At 40.0% G+C, this 17,476-nt stretch overlaps 1 protein-coding gene across 1 annotated transcript in view; it reads right to left on the reverse strand.

Annotated features, from left to right (window-relative positions):
- Window positions 1–303: 303 nt before the first annotated feature.
- Window positions 304–17,476, reverse strand: part of rtn4ip1 (reticulon 4 interacting protein 1) — a 29,451-nt gene continuing 12,278 nt past the window's right edge. Inside the window, exons 3-9 of the mRNA XM_076748688.1 lie at window positions 5,921–5,989; window positions 5,381–5,505; window positions 4,988–5,036; window positions 4,637–4,773; window positions 4,122–4,305; window positions 1,619–1,711; window positions 304–1,404 (exon numbers count right to left, since the gene is read on the reverse strand). Coding sequence (XP_076604803.1) covers window positions 1,282–1,404; window positions 1,619–1,711; window positions 4,122–4,305; window positions 4,637–4,773; window positions 4,988–5,036; window positions 5,381–5,505; window positions 5,921–5,989 — 780 coding nt within the window. The 3' untranslated portion in view covers window positions 304–1,281. The remainder of the gene's footprint in view (window positions 1,405–1,618; window positions 1,712–4,121; window positions 4,306–4,636; window positions 4,774–4,987; window positions 5,037–5,380; window positions 5,506–5,920; window positions 5,990–17,476) is intronic.

Raw genomic sequence — 17,476 nt, forward strand, 5'->3', positions numbered from 1 at the left:
CAGTACGGTACAGTAGTGTAGTGTAACCCAAATGTATAAACACATAGCAATATATCCATTGTCATAGCCAAACCACATTAGCAAGATTTAAAAAAAACAAAAACAAATGTGTTTACTGTATATCCTGTATTTATAATGGCACGGTGGCATGGTGGCAACACTGTCGCCTCACAGCAAGAAGGTCCCGGGTCAGCAAGAAGGTCCCGGGTTCGATTCTCGCTGCGGGCACCGGGGGTGTGTCCTCCACCATGCCTTCGGTGCCTGCTGCTTGAGGAAAAAGGCCTTTCTGTGTGGAGTTTGCATGTTCTCCCCGTGTTAGCCTGGGGTATCCTCCATAAAAATATACCCCCACTAAAAACATGCAAGAAGATCACCACCTGACCAATGGTGACACAAGGAACTGGGTCCCCGGGCGCCGGTTGGATGGCAGCCCACCGCTCCTGGTCTGCCGCAGAGGAAGGACGACCAGGATGGGTTAAAGGCGGAAGTTAAATTTCACCAGTGCATGGCGTGTTGGGCATGATGCATGTATCTGTGTGACCAATAAAGGGGATTGTCCCTCTGATTCTTCTTCTTCATAAAACGGAAAGGTGAAATTCGGCTGTTAACTGTGATATAATGAGCGTATACCACAGCTACTATTCTAAAAAGCCTTATCACAGCATATCTCTCCGCTTCAGGGAAGCAACAATGTTTCCATGACAACAACCAACTTTTACAGTATGCCGCAAAAAGTAGCCAGTTTTGATGTCTATTTTTTTAAGGCCTTAACAACATTCAAACATGTTCACGGGCAGTAGTGCAGCAGGTAGTGTGCGTGCCTCACAGCAAGAAGGACGCCGTTTCGATCCCCGGGTCGGGCAGGGCCTTTCTGTGTGAAGTTTGCATGTTCTTCCCGTGCATGCGTGGGTTCTCTCCGGGCACTCTGGCTTCCTCCCACAGACCAAAAACATGCTCACATACTCTAGTAATTGTCCTTAGGTGTGAGTGCGAGCGTTGTCTGTCTCTATATGTTGCAATCGACTGCCGATCGTTTCAGGTTGTACCCCACCTCTCGCCCGTTGACAGCTGGGATAGGCTCCAGCACCCCGAAAGGGATAGTCGGTATAGAAGATGAATGAATAAATTGTCAGTGCTTACATGATTACTTTTATCAGCTTATTTATTTTTCTAACATAAGCCAATATAAAAATGCCAAACATTTTCAAGCATAAGCTGAAGTGCTGAAGTGCTTACATACACAGTCATCTAAAAACACACAGTTTCTAAGTGCCAGTGCTTTTAGTCATCTCCCCCTTTGCTGATCTGGACCACAGTTTTTCCTCGAGCATGACCATTTTCCACCTTTGTGATGGCCTCAGGAACCTGGGAAAAGTTGAAAGTCTCCTCCACCACAGCCTGGATCTGATAGAGAGTAGATAGAGGATGGCTGAGCAGAGCTCATCAAGCCTTCTCAACTATTATGAATTACAATATCAGTGAGGGCAAAAATGATCATAAGGCTTTTCTAGTGTGTATGTAAAGAAAGGGTTAGAAAGAAAGAAAAAAATCTAGAAGAAGCAAAAGTCAGTTCATTGTCAGTCCCTGAACAGACTAGAGAATACATCTGGGACCATACCTGTCCAGCATCCACCATTTCCCTTACTTCATCCAATGCAGGACCACTGGGTGAAAAAAATCCCCAGCGGTAGTGAACTCCTTTGACTAGGTGCTACCAGGAAACAGAATGAGAGAGAAGGCTTGAATACAAGGATAATTGCAACTTGTGTAATTGTGTGCATACACAAAAAACACACACACACACAAAAAAGCTTTACTGTTGATGTGAACTTGGCAGTGTAAGATACAGTAGTAAGGTCTGAGGCTGTGTAAGATGCTAGATAAAAAGACTTGGTGAATTGGTCTGGTTCCTGCTGAACATCTAAAATATACTTAGCAAATATTTCTTCTCCTCATCATTTATTTTACTTTCTTCCTACTTCACAACATTCACCCCAACATTATTATCTCATAGCTGTCAGTTCCTGTCACAACAGATAAATTAATCATCATGATAACTTTAGGTCTATAGCCCTGGCTAGTGTGCTTTCCAGTGTGTGGGGGGGTATTAGAATTGTTTGTCTTCATAAATGTTAGTTAATCTTGCTTTAAAGCAAGACTATGTAACTTTAAAAAGATAAAATGAGTTTGTGTTTCTTAGATGTGTATTCAAACTTTAAAATGAGTGTTAGAGTGGTACCTACTTATCTGCACAGAAAATCAGATAATGCAACATAGATTGGGTAGAGCTGCATCCAATTTTTTTCATATAAATAATGGTGGTTAGGTTGCCTATTATCTCCATTCTTGTTTGATTTGTATGGTTGCCTTTTCTGGGCAGTTGAACGCTTGTAAAATGGCTTGTGTTTTAGACAGTCTCAGAGTAAAACACTGTCTACAGATTATTGCTTATACAGTATTTTCTCCCTGTAGTATTGGCCTCAGCAGTTGTTCAGTACAGGCTCCAAGTAAGCCTAACCCTTACCCTAACCTTAACCTAAACCTAACTGGGTAGGATTCCTTGCAACTCACGACAAAAAGAGAAATAATTGACTCTGTCTTTTGCTACATTTGTTCCTGTGTGTGTGTATGAGTGTGCATGTTCGTGTAGTGTATATAGGGGTTGTAGGGATTTTCAATATAAAGCAGTAACTTAACATGCTTCCTTCAGGCCTATTTAGAAATTAGGACAGTGTGATAACCAAGTTAGCTGTCAGCAGTCTAGTTTTCCTATTACTAGCAAAGTGCACAGTGTGTGAGTGAACAAGGAGATGTACAGTGCAGTAGTCGTTTTTTGCTTCCTCTCCATAAACCCACAAGGTACATTCCGTCCTATTCTTTTACTTAGAAGTGTCATCATTCTAATGTAAATGTATTTCCAAATCAGCTCTATAAAAGAACTATCCAACCAACACCTTGTTAATTCTCGACTGACAAATCCAGTTAACACAGACACAATGCATCAGCAACTGGAAAAAGACATGTTTGCTGCATCAGCATCAATAATCTGTGCCCAACTCTAGTTATGACGGGGACGGTGTGGGTGCTAATAAGAGAAAATGCTGCTGTAAATTACATCTTTATTGTGGAAGTGCACCTGTCCTAGTCTGAAGCACAATATGTGACCATGTTAAAAAAATTGCTCAGCCTTTCACAATTCCATTAAGGGAGCTCAAATGAATGGCCAAATGGCTATTCATGGCATTTCTATGAAAATAGTAATAGAGTCAACATTTCAAGGCACCAGCATCACCATACAAGACACTATTTGTTCTATTTGGTTATATATACAGAAGCAAGAAGAAGAATATGGTTAAGGATCAGTTGAATAAACTGAACACTTTTTTTATATACTGGAAAGGAATAAATTTAGTGACTAGCAGAGGAGTATAGTACAATGCAAATATGCATCTGCCACTATAGTTTTAATCCTATTATCTAAATGGTAATGCCTCCTCTGTACCTGTGTTCCTCCCCAGCCTGCTTCTTGCTCCACACTTTCTCCCCACACCTGCCCTGCATCTGCCTTGTTAGCCCTGCCCTGTTAACAGTGTTTTCCCCAGCCAATCAGCTCCTTTCCTGTTCTCCTGATACATTTACATCATTCCTCTCCCCTGAGCTTCTCCACCTGTACCTCATCCCCTTATCAGTTTAGTTTGCATTTTTAGCTCAGTATGACGCAACACATTGGAACAACTTTCTGACATTTCCCATTCATTATGTTCTAATCACTTGGATTTACCATAGAGCAGTTATGTGTACTTGTTAGTCACTGATTTAACTCCCAAACAGTAAATGTGTGTTCCATCCACAGAACTAGAAATAGGCATAACTATCCTTACTTTGCTACTATACACATATAGTATAATAACTATACTTCTCCAGGTAATTCATGTAAAACATAATCCTAAACTACCCCAAACTAATAAAAAGGGACACAAATTTGGCTTTAGGTGTAACCAGTCACTTCAAGTAGAGGTGTTACTTTTTCATGTACTTGTTGGTGGGGGTGCTGCAGAAAAAGTCTGGGAACCACTAATGTAATTAATGAAACTGTATCCATGTTATTCTGCCATGATTACCTTGAGGGCTTTGGTGGCCACTGTGGCAGCACTCTGCATCATTCCATCAGCAATGCCCAGCCTGTCAGTGTTCTTGAGGAACGGTGTTACAAGGGTGACATACTTGGCACCACACCAAGGCTTAAGCAGATTCAACGCCCAACGTTCTGTGTCCCCCCCAACATTATCGAGGATCAGGTCAAATCTTGAGGTGAAGAAGGGTAGGGTTTGTGAAAACAAGAGACACAAGCTAAAATACATACATGTGGGGTCACTGGGCATAAAAGACAAAGTAAATGAAAGGGAGAATCTGAGGTATAGAAAGGATGGTCGGGCAGATTACTGAAATGGAGAGAGCGATTAATCTGAGTGTGATTAAGTTTGCTAGACAATGAAAGGGCTCAGTTTTCCCACATGAATGAGCTGACTGTAGTTAAAGGGACTGGGCTGCCTTTGTAACGAATCATTGATACATACACGAGCCAACTCCAATTAAATACAAACATGACGTGTGTGTGTGTGTGGGATTCTCTCACTTCTCCAGTGTACTGAGCCGCTCCTCAACAGGGCCAGCAGTGTAGTCCACCACATAGTCTGCCCCCAGACCCCTTACAAACCATTCAGCATTCTGGGAGCAGGTAACAGTCACATGGGCTCTCCAAGCCTTCAGCATCTGTTCACAATGATCACATCACATGGCAAAAGTGACCTGACTGGCCAAACAGACTTTTTATAACACCACTGACACCACATGATCAGTGTTCTTGTTTTTCTTTAGACTGCTACCATAGAGTAGGTGTATATATAAAGTAGGCTGTTGTGTTACATAATGACATGATGTGTAAAAAATGCAGCTTGGCTATCAACCTCCTCCGCCTCATCCATACCTGTATTGCAAATGTTCCCACTCCCCCGGATCCTCCAAGGATCAAAATCCTGTAGGAAAGAGGAGATGCATACATGTTCAACAAATTTGTCGAAAATATTTCATACACTATTTTTGCATAGGCTCTCCCTCATTAGGATTAATGTCAAATGCACTCTGAGCTTTAGTGTTTAGAGTTCACTGTGGTGTGAGGGAGCGTCTGAGCCAATACCAGAGAACTGGACCACATCGTGCTCATTGCAGAGCAGGCCAACAGGAGTTAATCTTAGAAAGAATGAGTGGAATAATAAGAATTGGCTAAATCAAAGACAGGGTGCTTTTTCGGGGTTAACAGGGATTAACAACAAGTGGGAATTGTGTATTTGTGTGTGTAGCGGTGTCAATGTTCCCTCACCGTTTCTTAGCACAGTTGTCCTTACTGAGTCCACCAGTGTTAACCAGTGCCGACCAGGCAGTAGTTGCTACATAAGGAATGGCTGCTGCCTCTGTGTGGCTCAGTGACTTTGGTTTGTGGGATACCTTAGCACAACACACATTCATAATAAAAACAGTTGTGAACATAGAACTGCCTCAACACCATTCAGCAGTACACCTTCTGAGTCATTATGAAAGAGCACAATTGTGCCAGATTTAGCAAGTATTCACAAACTTAATCAGTGAGTTTTTCATTTGCATGCTTCAGTAATAAGCAACAAGGGATAGGCTGCCTTTTAATTTTAGAAGAAGAAAAATTAATGTGCTGATGATGATGCTGACTAACTGTGCCACTGACACAAACCACAATCTGCAAAAAGGAAAGTAACCACACAGAACTGATACAAATTACTCCATACAGACAGAAGCAGACCTCAATTCTAAGCTGAGAATCTTTTTGTAGCACTAAGAAGATTAGCTCAAGGCTACAACGTAGTCATTGAGATACCAACAACAATACCTCATTGGCACTCAGCACCACAAACTCAGCCAAGCTGCCCTGCTTCCATGGTGGTATAGCTGCCCACACCTAAGGGAAACACACAGCAATACAACATAAATAACATTAACCAAAGGCACAAAGTGTCTGCATTTCTATAGTTCACAATTGTTTGGTATGATGAGACTGCACAGTAATGTATCTAATCAAAGTAGCACATGTGTAGTGTCCCATTATGGGTCACTCAGAGTGCTTCCTGATTTAGTATACAAATGTGTGGTAACAAAAAATGCAGAATGTGGCTTCATGAAGTATTATATAGCATTATTACAATAACAATAAACTGTATTTGTGTTGCAGTTCAAAGAGCTTTGCAACAAAGAAATCATATGCACCAAGTGCTTCACACAAAGAAGACATAAAATGAACAGAAAAAATGGGATAGAAAATTAATGTAAAATAAGATGGAGAATAAAGCCCACTTGATAATAATAGTAAAAGTACGATGGAATAAGCATGGAAATAAAGACAGTAAAAATAAAGCCACAGAAAAATAGTAATACATAGGTAAAAAAATAGATTGCATAAAATCAAGTCCATTACAGGCTTCGTATAGAGGACTTAAAAATCAATTCTAACTTTTACAGGAAGCCAGTGCATAGCAGCTAAAACTGGACTAATTTGCTCTCTCCTCTTGGGTCTGGTTAATAGCAAAGCTGTCGAGTTTTGAATGGGCTGAAGTCTCTCAATGTTTTGACCACCAAGTGGCAACATGTACAGTGAGAACAGCAATGGACTAAGGCCATTCCCTTGTGCAACCCCAGAAGAGATGTTATGTTTCTCAGACACATGAGCTTTAACACAGATGTAAAATGTACTCCCACTGATGTATGTTTTAAACCAGTTAAACACACAGACATAAAGCCCAACCAACTTTGCAATCTATATTGATTAAGATATCATGGTCAGTTGAAGTGCTGGACCTAGGTTTAAGAGGACAAGAATAGAGACTTTATTTATTTATTCATTTTAAGTCAGATTTTAGTCTGAGGTCACTGGTTTTAGTAAAAGCTGTTTCAGTGCTGTGGTATGTTCTAAAGTCTGACTCAAATTCCTCCGGGAAATTCTTCTTCTTTTTCTTCTTCTTCTTCTTCTTCTTCTTCTTCTTCTTCTTATTATTATTATATCTTCTTCTCTTGAAGAAGAACAATTTGGACGCATCAATACCAGAGAACCATCGACCAGTTTCCAACTTGCCATTTTTAAGTAAGATCCTAGAAAAACTTGTTTTTAACCAATTAAATGATTTTATGACCTTGACTAACACTGCTTAAATATATCAATCTGGTTTTAGAAAATATCACAGCACAGAGACAGCACTAGTGAAAACTTTCAATGACATTAGGTCAAACATGGACACAAAAATGCTGTCTGTCTTGGTGCTTTTAGATTTGAGTGCAGCTTTTGACACAGTAGATCATACCATTCTTTTAAACGGACTCCGAAATTTAATTGGCATTTCTGGTACTGTTTTTAACTGGTTCAAATCATATCTCACTGACAGGGAATTCTATGTCAGCATGGGTGAACACACATCTAGTTTTTATCAAATGAAATGCTGTGTTCCCCAGGGGTCAATTTTAGGTCCAACCCTTTTTAACCTATACATGCTACCATTTGGAAATGTCATCAGGAGGCACAGCCTCAACTTTCACAGCTATGCAGATGACACACAGCTTTACATGTGTCTCCTGATGACACAGGACCACTTGATGTCCTTTTTAACTGTATTACAGACATTAAATGTTGGATGGCAGAGAACTTCAATCAGGACAAAACTCAACTCAGGTTTTAGTTACTGGTACAGGAGACCAGAGAGAGAGAAACTGGTTAGCAAACTACAAGCTGTCTCTTTTAGCCCACGTCAACAAGTCATAAATCTTGGCATAACATTTGATGCAGAACTGAATTTTGAGGCTCATATAAAGGATGTCACAAGAAAGGCATTTTATCATTTAAAAAACATTGCCAAAGTACGCCAGTTTCTCTCTCAAGGCAATGCAGAGACACTTATTCATGCTTTTATTACCTGCAGGCTTGATTACTGCAATGCTCTTCTTTCTGGTCTCCCTAAAAAGAGTATTTTCCAACTACAATTACTTCAAAACTCAGCCACTTGAATGCTGACAAAGACCAGAAAGAGAGCGCATATTACACCAATTTTAAAGTCTCTGCCTTGGCTTCCTGTGCATTTTAGAATTGATTTTAAAATTCTTTTATTGGTTTATAAAACTCTTAATGGTCTTGCTCCTTCTTATTTATCTAACTTGCTTTTACCATATGAACCCAGCAGAGTCCTCAGGTCCTCTGGAAGTGGCCTTTTAACAGTACCCAAAGTTAGAACCAAAACATATGGTGAGGCATCTTTTTATTACTATGCCCCCCGTTTATGGAATAGCATGCCTGAAGATCTGAGGGCAACATGTAATATTGATACTTTTAAGAGCAAACTTAAGACCCATATTTTTAGTCTGGCTTTTAACTCAATTTTTAATTTTTATCAATTTTAGGTATTTTATTTCATTTTATTGTATTTTGTGTATATATATATATATATATATACAATTATTATTATTATTATTATTATTATTATTATTATTGCTTTAATATTTAAAATTTATCTCCTGTGTTTCCTTATTTCATTTCTTTTTAATTCAAGACAGCGTTTCCTCAGTATGTACTTCATCATGATGTAAAGTGAGTGTTGATTGTGTGAGTTTGTGATCTTATGTGTGGCTTCGTGTGGGTGTGTGTGGGCGGGGCAGAGGTGGGGGGTGGGTCTTTATTTTATTTATCTTTGACTGTTATTATTATTATTATTATTATTATTATTATTATTATTATTATTATTATTATATCTTTAAGAAATTAGTTAATTTGCACTAAAACTATCTTTTCCTATTTCTTACTGATGAATGGAAGGTTGGCTATTGGCTTGCAGTTGGTGTTTGTACATTACCATGTAGTTTGGGTTTCTGTTGTAAGGGTTTTGCAACAGCTGTTGAAGGCATCTGAGAAGATGCCTGTTTGCAGAGATGTATTTATAATCCTCAGGAAATCACTTGAAACACTGTTAAACAACTGCTTTTAAAATGCTGTACATACAGGGTCAATGTGAGGTGGGCAAGTTACAGACTCAGTAACAGTCTTGCAGAGTTCAGCTAATGTAATACTGGAGTATTTTCCCATGGCTACATCTTTCTTACAAGGATTGCTGAGGTCATCAGAAACAATGCTGGCTTTTCTTCAGGATATTTTCTTATTGGATATAATTAAGTTTTTCACAGTTTGATTCAGAGTACTGCAGATGAGTCAGGGCAGTGTTGAGTAAATAGTGCAGAATAATATTCCCAGTGAATATTTTGGTGGCCAACACAATCTAATGATGAGCACTGAATTCTGCTTCCGGCAAGAGCAATATATTCAAATGATGTGAATTCACCCATGTCAATGTCATTACACACAGTCTGTGTAGAAGGAAAAGCTTCTATCAGTGTTGCCACACTAGCAGTGCTGTTCAGCCAGGTTTCAACTAAAAACATTAAATGCAAGTTCTTTTCAATTATCAGATCATTAATCAAAAAGGATTTGTTACCCAATGATCTGACATTAAGAAGAGCTAATTTCAGCTGTAGGGATTCTGTGACAGGAAAGGAGACAGTGGCTGAACATTGGAAAATTTAAGATTACTAAGACAGGTACCAGATGGTCTGTGATTTCTACTATGTGTTTAACCATACCACTGGCTGGCTGGTCTAAAGAGGTGGCATGGGGTATGAGACATACCCCATGCCTGGGGTTTTGAAGACACCTGAGTGATGAAGTCTGTGGTTATTGTTTTTTAATAGTTTGCCAATTTGACTGAACTTTAGCACTGCAGCTTTAAATAACTCTTTCATTGGTGATTGTTATGGAGAATGCCTTGTGTGATATGAAGCAGAGGGTCAGGTGGGTAGTCAGACAGGCTGTAAACCTGTGTGTGCTGTCCTTTGCTGTCACCTGTGCATTCTTGTTTTAGTACTACATGCCAAGAGTATGTCGCAGGTTGGTGCTGAGCAGTCTGCAACCAGTATTGTTTGGATGTATCCTTTCAGGCTTCTAGCAGTCTTTATAGTTCCAAAAGGTATTGAAATTATTAATAAACTTTATCCCATGGGTGAGTCATGCCACTGTCAGCCATATATTGAGGCCAAGTAATCTAACCCAGCATTAGAATGAGGCCTGATGTGAATAAATGCTGTGACTGACAGTCACTCAGTTTCTCCCATAGCAGACAAAAGTTTTCTTTCAGGACCTCAGAGTTTTGCTTCACAGAATGTCAAAAGGTCCAACATGAATAATAATCTTTCCGTCACTTTGACATATAGAAATTCTAGTCTGCTGTGAGATGTTGAGGGAGGGAAAGCACTATTTAGTCACTCCCACTCTCTACTCTCTACTCCCTTGTCTATTTTTACTCACCACATTAAACCGCATAACTTTTTCAGAGTTAAAGCCAAACTCTTCTTTTCTTTAACCATTAAAGCCAAATGACATAAGAATATTTTGTAGATATTTTTGACCGGCCATCGAAAGTATTCTCGACTTTATTATTAACTGAGAAGTTTTGCCATACGGCTGTCAACCTCTTTGGACTGAAGTGGGCCTTCCAGCCCCTGAAGTATCTCTGTTCAACACTGGTTCTCCACCATGCTCCGACTGGTTCCTCCCGTTGGACCGCAGCGCAGATTGGAGCAGACAGTCCAGGGCCCCCTCCCTTCGTGGCAGTTCGGGACAGGCCACCATTGGAGCGCCGCTGGCACAGAAGTAGGCATTTTCCATGCTGCTTTAAACAAAGAGTTGGTGTCGTAGGCTATAACAATCTCAATTTTCATTAGACTCGCTTAGTCATTCATTCAAGAAATTAACACTACATTTGCATCCTCATTTTTCCTCAAAACTGCTTCTCACTATTGCCAAACTCATTCTTTTTATTATTTTGCTATAGCTTCTTCATCCAGTTGTTTGTGCTACATTATATAGTCCATATTATTCATTGTATTATTCATTATTCATATCTATTCTCATTATTGTATCAAATAAATAATACTTTGCATTTAAGTTGTTGTCAGACAGTGTCCTTTTGAGCTGGAAATAGGTGATCACTGTATCGTGAGCTACGCTTTAGATAATGAAATTGATCTCTCATTAATTTGTTAATGATTATTAAATCAGCATTAGAAGAATAAATAAAATCCTTCTGAGCTGAGGAAGGTTGGTGCCCCTTTTTAGAAGAAGAAGAAGAATCGGGGGGAGACATTCCCCTTTATTTGTCACACACATGCACATGCACGCACTGCACACGAGGTGAAATTTGTCCTCCGCATTTCACCCATACTGGTCGTCCTTCCTCTGCGGCAGACCAGGAGCGGTGGGCAGCCAGACCGGCGCCCGGGGACCCATCTTTGGTGTCACCATTGGTCAGGTGGTGATCTTCTTGCATTTTTTTAGTGGGGGTATATTTTTACCGAGGATACCCCAGGTGAACACAGGGAGAACATGCAAACTCCACACAGAAAGGCCCTCTTTTTTGCAGCAGCCACCGAAGGCATGGTGGAGGACACACCCCCGGTGCCCGCAGCGACAATCGAACACGGGATCTTCTTGCTGTGAGGCGACAGTGTTGCCACCTTGCCACCGTGCCACCAATTTTATATTAATATTAATTTTATATTTTATATTAACAAGTGCAAACCCAAAGGTTTAGTGACCTGATTCCCCTACACTGAATTTCTTTAAATTGATTTCAGTTGAACATAACATGAACATAAAAAAAAGAAAAAAGGAAAAAAAAAGACTGTGCAGCTACAACAAACAGAAGCAAGATAGACATGAGTCAAGACTGTCAGCTATGACTGGACAAATGCCTTTTTGTGTTTTATGTTGGCCAGTTGGCCATGGCAGTGAGAACTCAGGATCCTTCGACAGAAGAAGGCCACATTAGCGAAAGAGGCAAACAATATTGCTGCACCCTTCAAAGCCAACTTGATCAACATGTTCAGGATTGTCTCATTTGTCCTCAGTGTGTCAGACTCAAATGCCTTTGTAGGGAGGATTTTCTCCGATGATCATTCAACGGTCAGACTCAAGAAACATATGTAGCACTAAGCTGATTAAATGATTAAGGTTGTATCTTCTGTGAGTCAGTGTTACTTCATGTTTGTCACCCATAGAATTATCAAGAAGAGAATGCCTTTTTCTAATCTGCAGTATAAGGGTCACAAGTGTTTTGACAGAGAAGGGGTTGCACATGAAAAGCCATATTAGACAAATGGTTCCAAATAGGGAACTGTGTTTGAAGTACCAATTATAAAGTAACACAGTGTAGCAGAACTGGTCTGTAGCTGACCCTCTTCTAACCTCTTTGCATTCCTCAGTGTAGTGTAGTGATAAAACAATCAGACTTTTAAGAGTTATTGACCATCTGGAAGGTTCACCGAAAGGTGTGAACCCAGGCAGAGACAGGATGTCTGGTTGAGAGACCTCTTATCACACTCTTTCAGGGCAACACGAGTCACTGAAAACACTTTTACTTCTAATTTACATTTGGTCAAGACATTCTCATGGAGGTGCTAACTCTTTCTTGATAGCCCATGGGAGTTAAGGACAATAAAACTGCCTGGATGGACGAATGCCATGTCTCAAAGGAATCTCCAAACCAGATAATGCTGATGGGTTGTAAATTGAACATTCCTGAAGCAAACTGTTCTGTGTGTCTGTGTGCCTTTTTGCTTAACCTACCAAATTAACCAAATCTCTATGTTTGATTTAACCGTAGATGTTATTACATTGCTAAGCTTGTGATCTGTACAATAACAATGCTTTCCTGGTTTTTCTAACTTACAGAATGACGAAACTGTGAATTAAACTATTTCAAAGGTTTTCTCTGAGTTTCTACCATGTAACCACACCGCCATCTAGAGGTTCATAGCAATTAGGTTGAATGTGCTTAGCGGATACATTTATTAATAAGTAACCGTAATAGCGATAATCATTTTGGCAAATATAGTCTGCCCTTCTTTATCCCTTCATCATATTAAAGTAGTTATACTCTTAGTCACCATGTTTATTAGGATTAGTGTTAGAAAATGTCACCATGTTCATTGTTTAATGTTGTCGTTATTCATAAGAATTGTCTAACGCATGTAGCGAACGCGCTTGTTGTTGTTGAAGTGCCATTGAAAATTGATCATTTAAAATATATTCGAGTGACCATAGTGAGAAGCAGATGAGTCCCTCGTATGAATCATTAATTAATTCTCGCTCTGTAGGATGAAATCACGTTGCGCGTCTGCGAACCATCCTACATGCGTGACGTCCTATTGATTAGACACGCCCTGGAGCGATGAAAAGGTTAGTCGCGCATCGCGGACTTCAGTTTTTAGTTAAGTTTTCCTTTCGTTCAGTTCTTTCCTTTTCTTTCTTTCAGTTTTTCTTTAGTCTAATTTTTGTGTTAAGTTCTTTGTCTTTAGTTTCCAAGTATTTTTCCGCGTCGTCGTTTTCTCAGTCTTTTTTGTTGCTGCTCACGACTACACAGAGTGGCCTGATTTAATTCTGCAGAAAACGCACTTTTCTAATCTTCGTGAAACTTTCATTTTTGCTCGCCACGCCAAGCCGCATAATTTCTATTTTTGTTGTTAAAGTCTAGTCACGTAATAATAACTTTGAAGACATTTTCGACCGGCCATCGAAGAATTTCTCAATCTTATTATTAGTAATCAAAAGCCTTGCCAAACGGCCAACAACTAGCCGACCGCACCGAAGACCTGTAGCCTGCTGCTGACCCACTGGTCCGGGTTAAAGAACCATCCGAAGCCGTTCCTCGTCTGTAACCGACACCGAAGACCCTCAGCTCCCGAGACATCCCTGTCCAGCACCAGCTCTCATCAGCGGTTCGCTTGATTCGTCCTGCAGACTGCTGTACGGGCCAGAGTGACAGACAACGGCGCGGAGCCTCTTCGTGTTAGTTCGGAGCAGACCTCTACAGGAACGTCGCCGACAAAGTAGGCATACCTAAGCGGTTTTGAATAAGAGTTGGTCCGTGAGGTTGAGATATTGTTAATTTGTCTAAATTCTCTAGATCGTTCATTCAACAAATTAACTTCATATTCGCGTCCCCATTTCCCTTTAGAAGCTACTTCTCACTATCGCCAAACTCATTTTACCATTCTCTTGCCATAAGTTCCTCTGTGCAGTGTTCGTGTTAATCTATATCATCCATATAATCTATCGTATTATTCATGATTCATATTCATCTCATTATTGTGTTTAATAAATAATCTTTTGCATACAAGTCATTGTCCGACGGTCTCCTTTTGAACTGGATATAAGCAATCCCTGTACTGAGAGTTCACGCCTTAGATTATCAGACTGATCTACTGTTGATTCATTCGTTCACTACATCAGCTTTAACAGATATAATATACAAAATCCTTCGTAGCTGACGAAGGTTGGTGCCCCTGGTAATATTAACGAATGTAACATTAATTTAGAGGTAATTCCCCTACAACAGACTAAATTAAAACCTGTATCGCCAAGGCCTGACAATTGGGAATTGATCTTTACTTTGACTGTAACAGATTAGCTATCATTATCAAGATGGCAGCGCATGCACAATGCGAGGCTCAGCGTCTCACTAGAATTCGCCAGTGTTTCCTCTACATTCATTTAGGAGTGGCGGGCTACTATTCCTAAATCCTAACCGCTGCTCCTTCAAATTTCTTTAATTCTTTCTTTATTTTTTTTTAATTGTTGCAAATAGGGGAGAGTGGGGTAATTTGTGCCAAGGGGCAAGTAGTGCCACCCCTGTTATTTAGAAAACCATAGAAGAAGTTGGTCATGTGACCACATATTTTTGAAGAGGCATCCATTTCGCTCATCCTGCAAAGAAGGGAGACACATGACTTGAGAGGTAAGCACATTTAAGTTCAAAAAACATTTTTTTGCCCTCCAAAGTAAAATTTCTATGACTAAGGTTTTTTGATTGCTGTGTTTGAACAATTATAGAAAACTTTGAAAACAGTTCACACATGTTTTAGTGCTTTAGTAAGCTACATCATGAGTCTATACAGTTAGCATGATGCTAGCTCAAAACAGCTGAGGGATGCATTTTTTTCAAAATGGTGGGCTTGGGGTAATTTGTGCCAAAGGAGCTGGGTTAAGTTGTGCCAGTGGCACAACTTCCCCCATCTTATGATTATTTACTATATATTACTTTATTGTATTTTATTGATGACGATGACGATGATGATGATGATGATGGTGACAAGGATCTGTCTGCTGGTGACTTTGTCTTTGTGAAGTTTGCAGGTAAAAAATCCAAATCCTATAACTATGTTGGATTGGTGGAGAATGTTGAAGGTGACGAGATCAGTGCAAAGTTTCTGAAGCAAAGTTGTAAGAGGTCTGTTGATGGAAAGCCCATCTTCACATTTAGAGAGAATGATGAAGGAGTCATCCCTAGAGGTGATGTGCTCAAGAAACTACCCACACCACAAAAGCTTGGTGGTACAGCCAGAAGGGAGCACAAGTTCACATTCCCCTGCAGCATTGACAAGTGGAATGTCCAGTAGTAGGCTGAATCTGTGAAGATATTCAGATGCAGATGCAGTTAGGTGCCCATTTTGGAATTTTCATTTGGTTCTGAGCATGTGTTCATGTGGTGCTAGGCCTTGTTGAAGCAAACTGGCCTTTGATGATGTTAAAACTTTAAATAAACATTAAACAAGTACTTTTGTATTGAAATTGTCTTGCTTTTATATAGCATTATCGTTTGTGAGATTAAAATGATCTTTTTTACTTCAGTTATCAATGGCACAATTTACCCCAGTGTGTTCTGACTAATGGCACAACTTACCCCGCACTGGGGGCAAGTTGTGCCACAAAACCACTTTTTTTTCTAAAGCTATATTTCTGAAACAGTTTATTTAAGATCCAAAGTGATTGCTCCCAGGGATGCACAACATCCTAAACTATATGTACATATTTTAGTTGGAGGCATTCCTGTAATCCCCTTGCGTAAAAGGCACTTTAAGTAAAAATTGGCACTACTTACCCCACTCTCCCCTACACCACCACCGCATTTTCTCCAGCTTCACAGCAGAGACTAACGTTAATTACTCGCGAGAGCGTGGCCTTGAAAGTGACATCACGTCAAGCACCGAGGCACCAGGTCAGAGAGTCAGAGGAGTGTCGTCTTGACTTATTAGTTAAGTTAAATAGATGTTGGCAAAATATTGATGGCCAGCTAATGTTATGTAACATATCGGTAGCTTAAGTTAATTGGGCCCAGCCTCTCCTTCGCATGCAAACCGCCGGTGTGTTGGCTTGTAAACAGGGTTAAACAGCGTTTTAGGTTCCAAAACGTCACAACATGCGACTGAAAATACTTAAGGTCATGTGAGTGACCTATGGTAACACTCACGACCATAGGTTTGGCATAGTTATGATGGCGCTCGACGGCGTATTTTTCCGGGTTCATGTAAACGACAACATTTTTGAAAACAATGTTGTGTGCACGATGTTATTTTTGAAACAGAGGGGCTAAAATATCCGTTTTCCAAAATACCCTGCTACTGTAAACGTAGCCTCAGTGTCGCTAATGTGAGTAAACAAATTGATAGCATTAAGCTAGTATCTACACGCCATGATGTAACTGCTGACTGCAGATGAGCTATTTCTCCAAGAAGAGAAAGACAGCTGATGAAGGTGATGCTTGTCAGGTATCATTAGCCTTTTACTGACTTATAAATCATGATGGTTAGGTAAAAAATTGCATCCACACTTGTAATCAGATGTGATGTTACTGTAAATTATCTAACGTTAATGTTTTATGTAATCGTGTAAGACAAGTAACATTAGACAGGGAGGAGCAGTGGAACAAAGTGAAGAAGAGCAGAGTACAGCAGGGGGACAGCCGAGTGAAGGAGCAGGAGAGCAAAGTGAGTGTGCAGCCTCTGAGCCTTAGAGCTCTTCTATAAAAAAAAACCCAGAAAAATTAATTGTTCTGAGCCTGGATGCAAACTTTGCCACTGATTCTACAGCCCCATCAAGAAATTATTATTTATTGTTTTCATATATTAAATTTTATGGTTTTATTTATTTATTTTTATTTTTACATTCAGCCTTTAAAAAGCAATTTTCAACTGGCCATTCAATAAATAGGTTGTAAAAGTAAAATCTGCAGTCAAGTGTCACTTGTTTACGCCGCCACGGCTCCCCGGGGAGCCTGCCCCCGCTGCTGAAAAAAATCCGAGAGGAAACACTTCGCAATATAGTTATTATTCTCTTATTGGCTTTGAGTCTGCTCATTTATTACAGCTTTGCAAACACTTCCTACACCAGACAGCAACTTTTGGATTTAAGATTTCGATGCACAGGCAGTGTATTTGACAAACTTAAGCTCCCCCAAGAGATCACCAGGACAGCGAGGCCAACTGACTCAGCTATGCTGACCGGAAGTGACCGTCAGCGGTGTCG

The sequence above is a fragment of the Chaetodon auriga genome, chromosome 14 (genome assembly GCF_051107435.1).
Source record: "Chaetodon auriga isolate fChaAug3 chromosome 14, fChaAug3.hap1, whole genome shotgun sequence".
NCBI lineage: Eukaryota > Metazoa > Chordata > Actinopteri > Chaetodontiformes > Chaetodontidae > Chaetodon > Chaetodon auriga.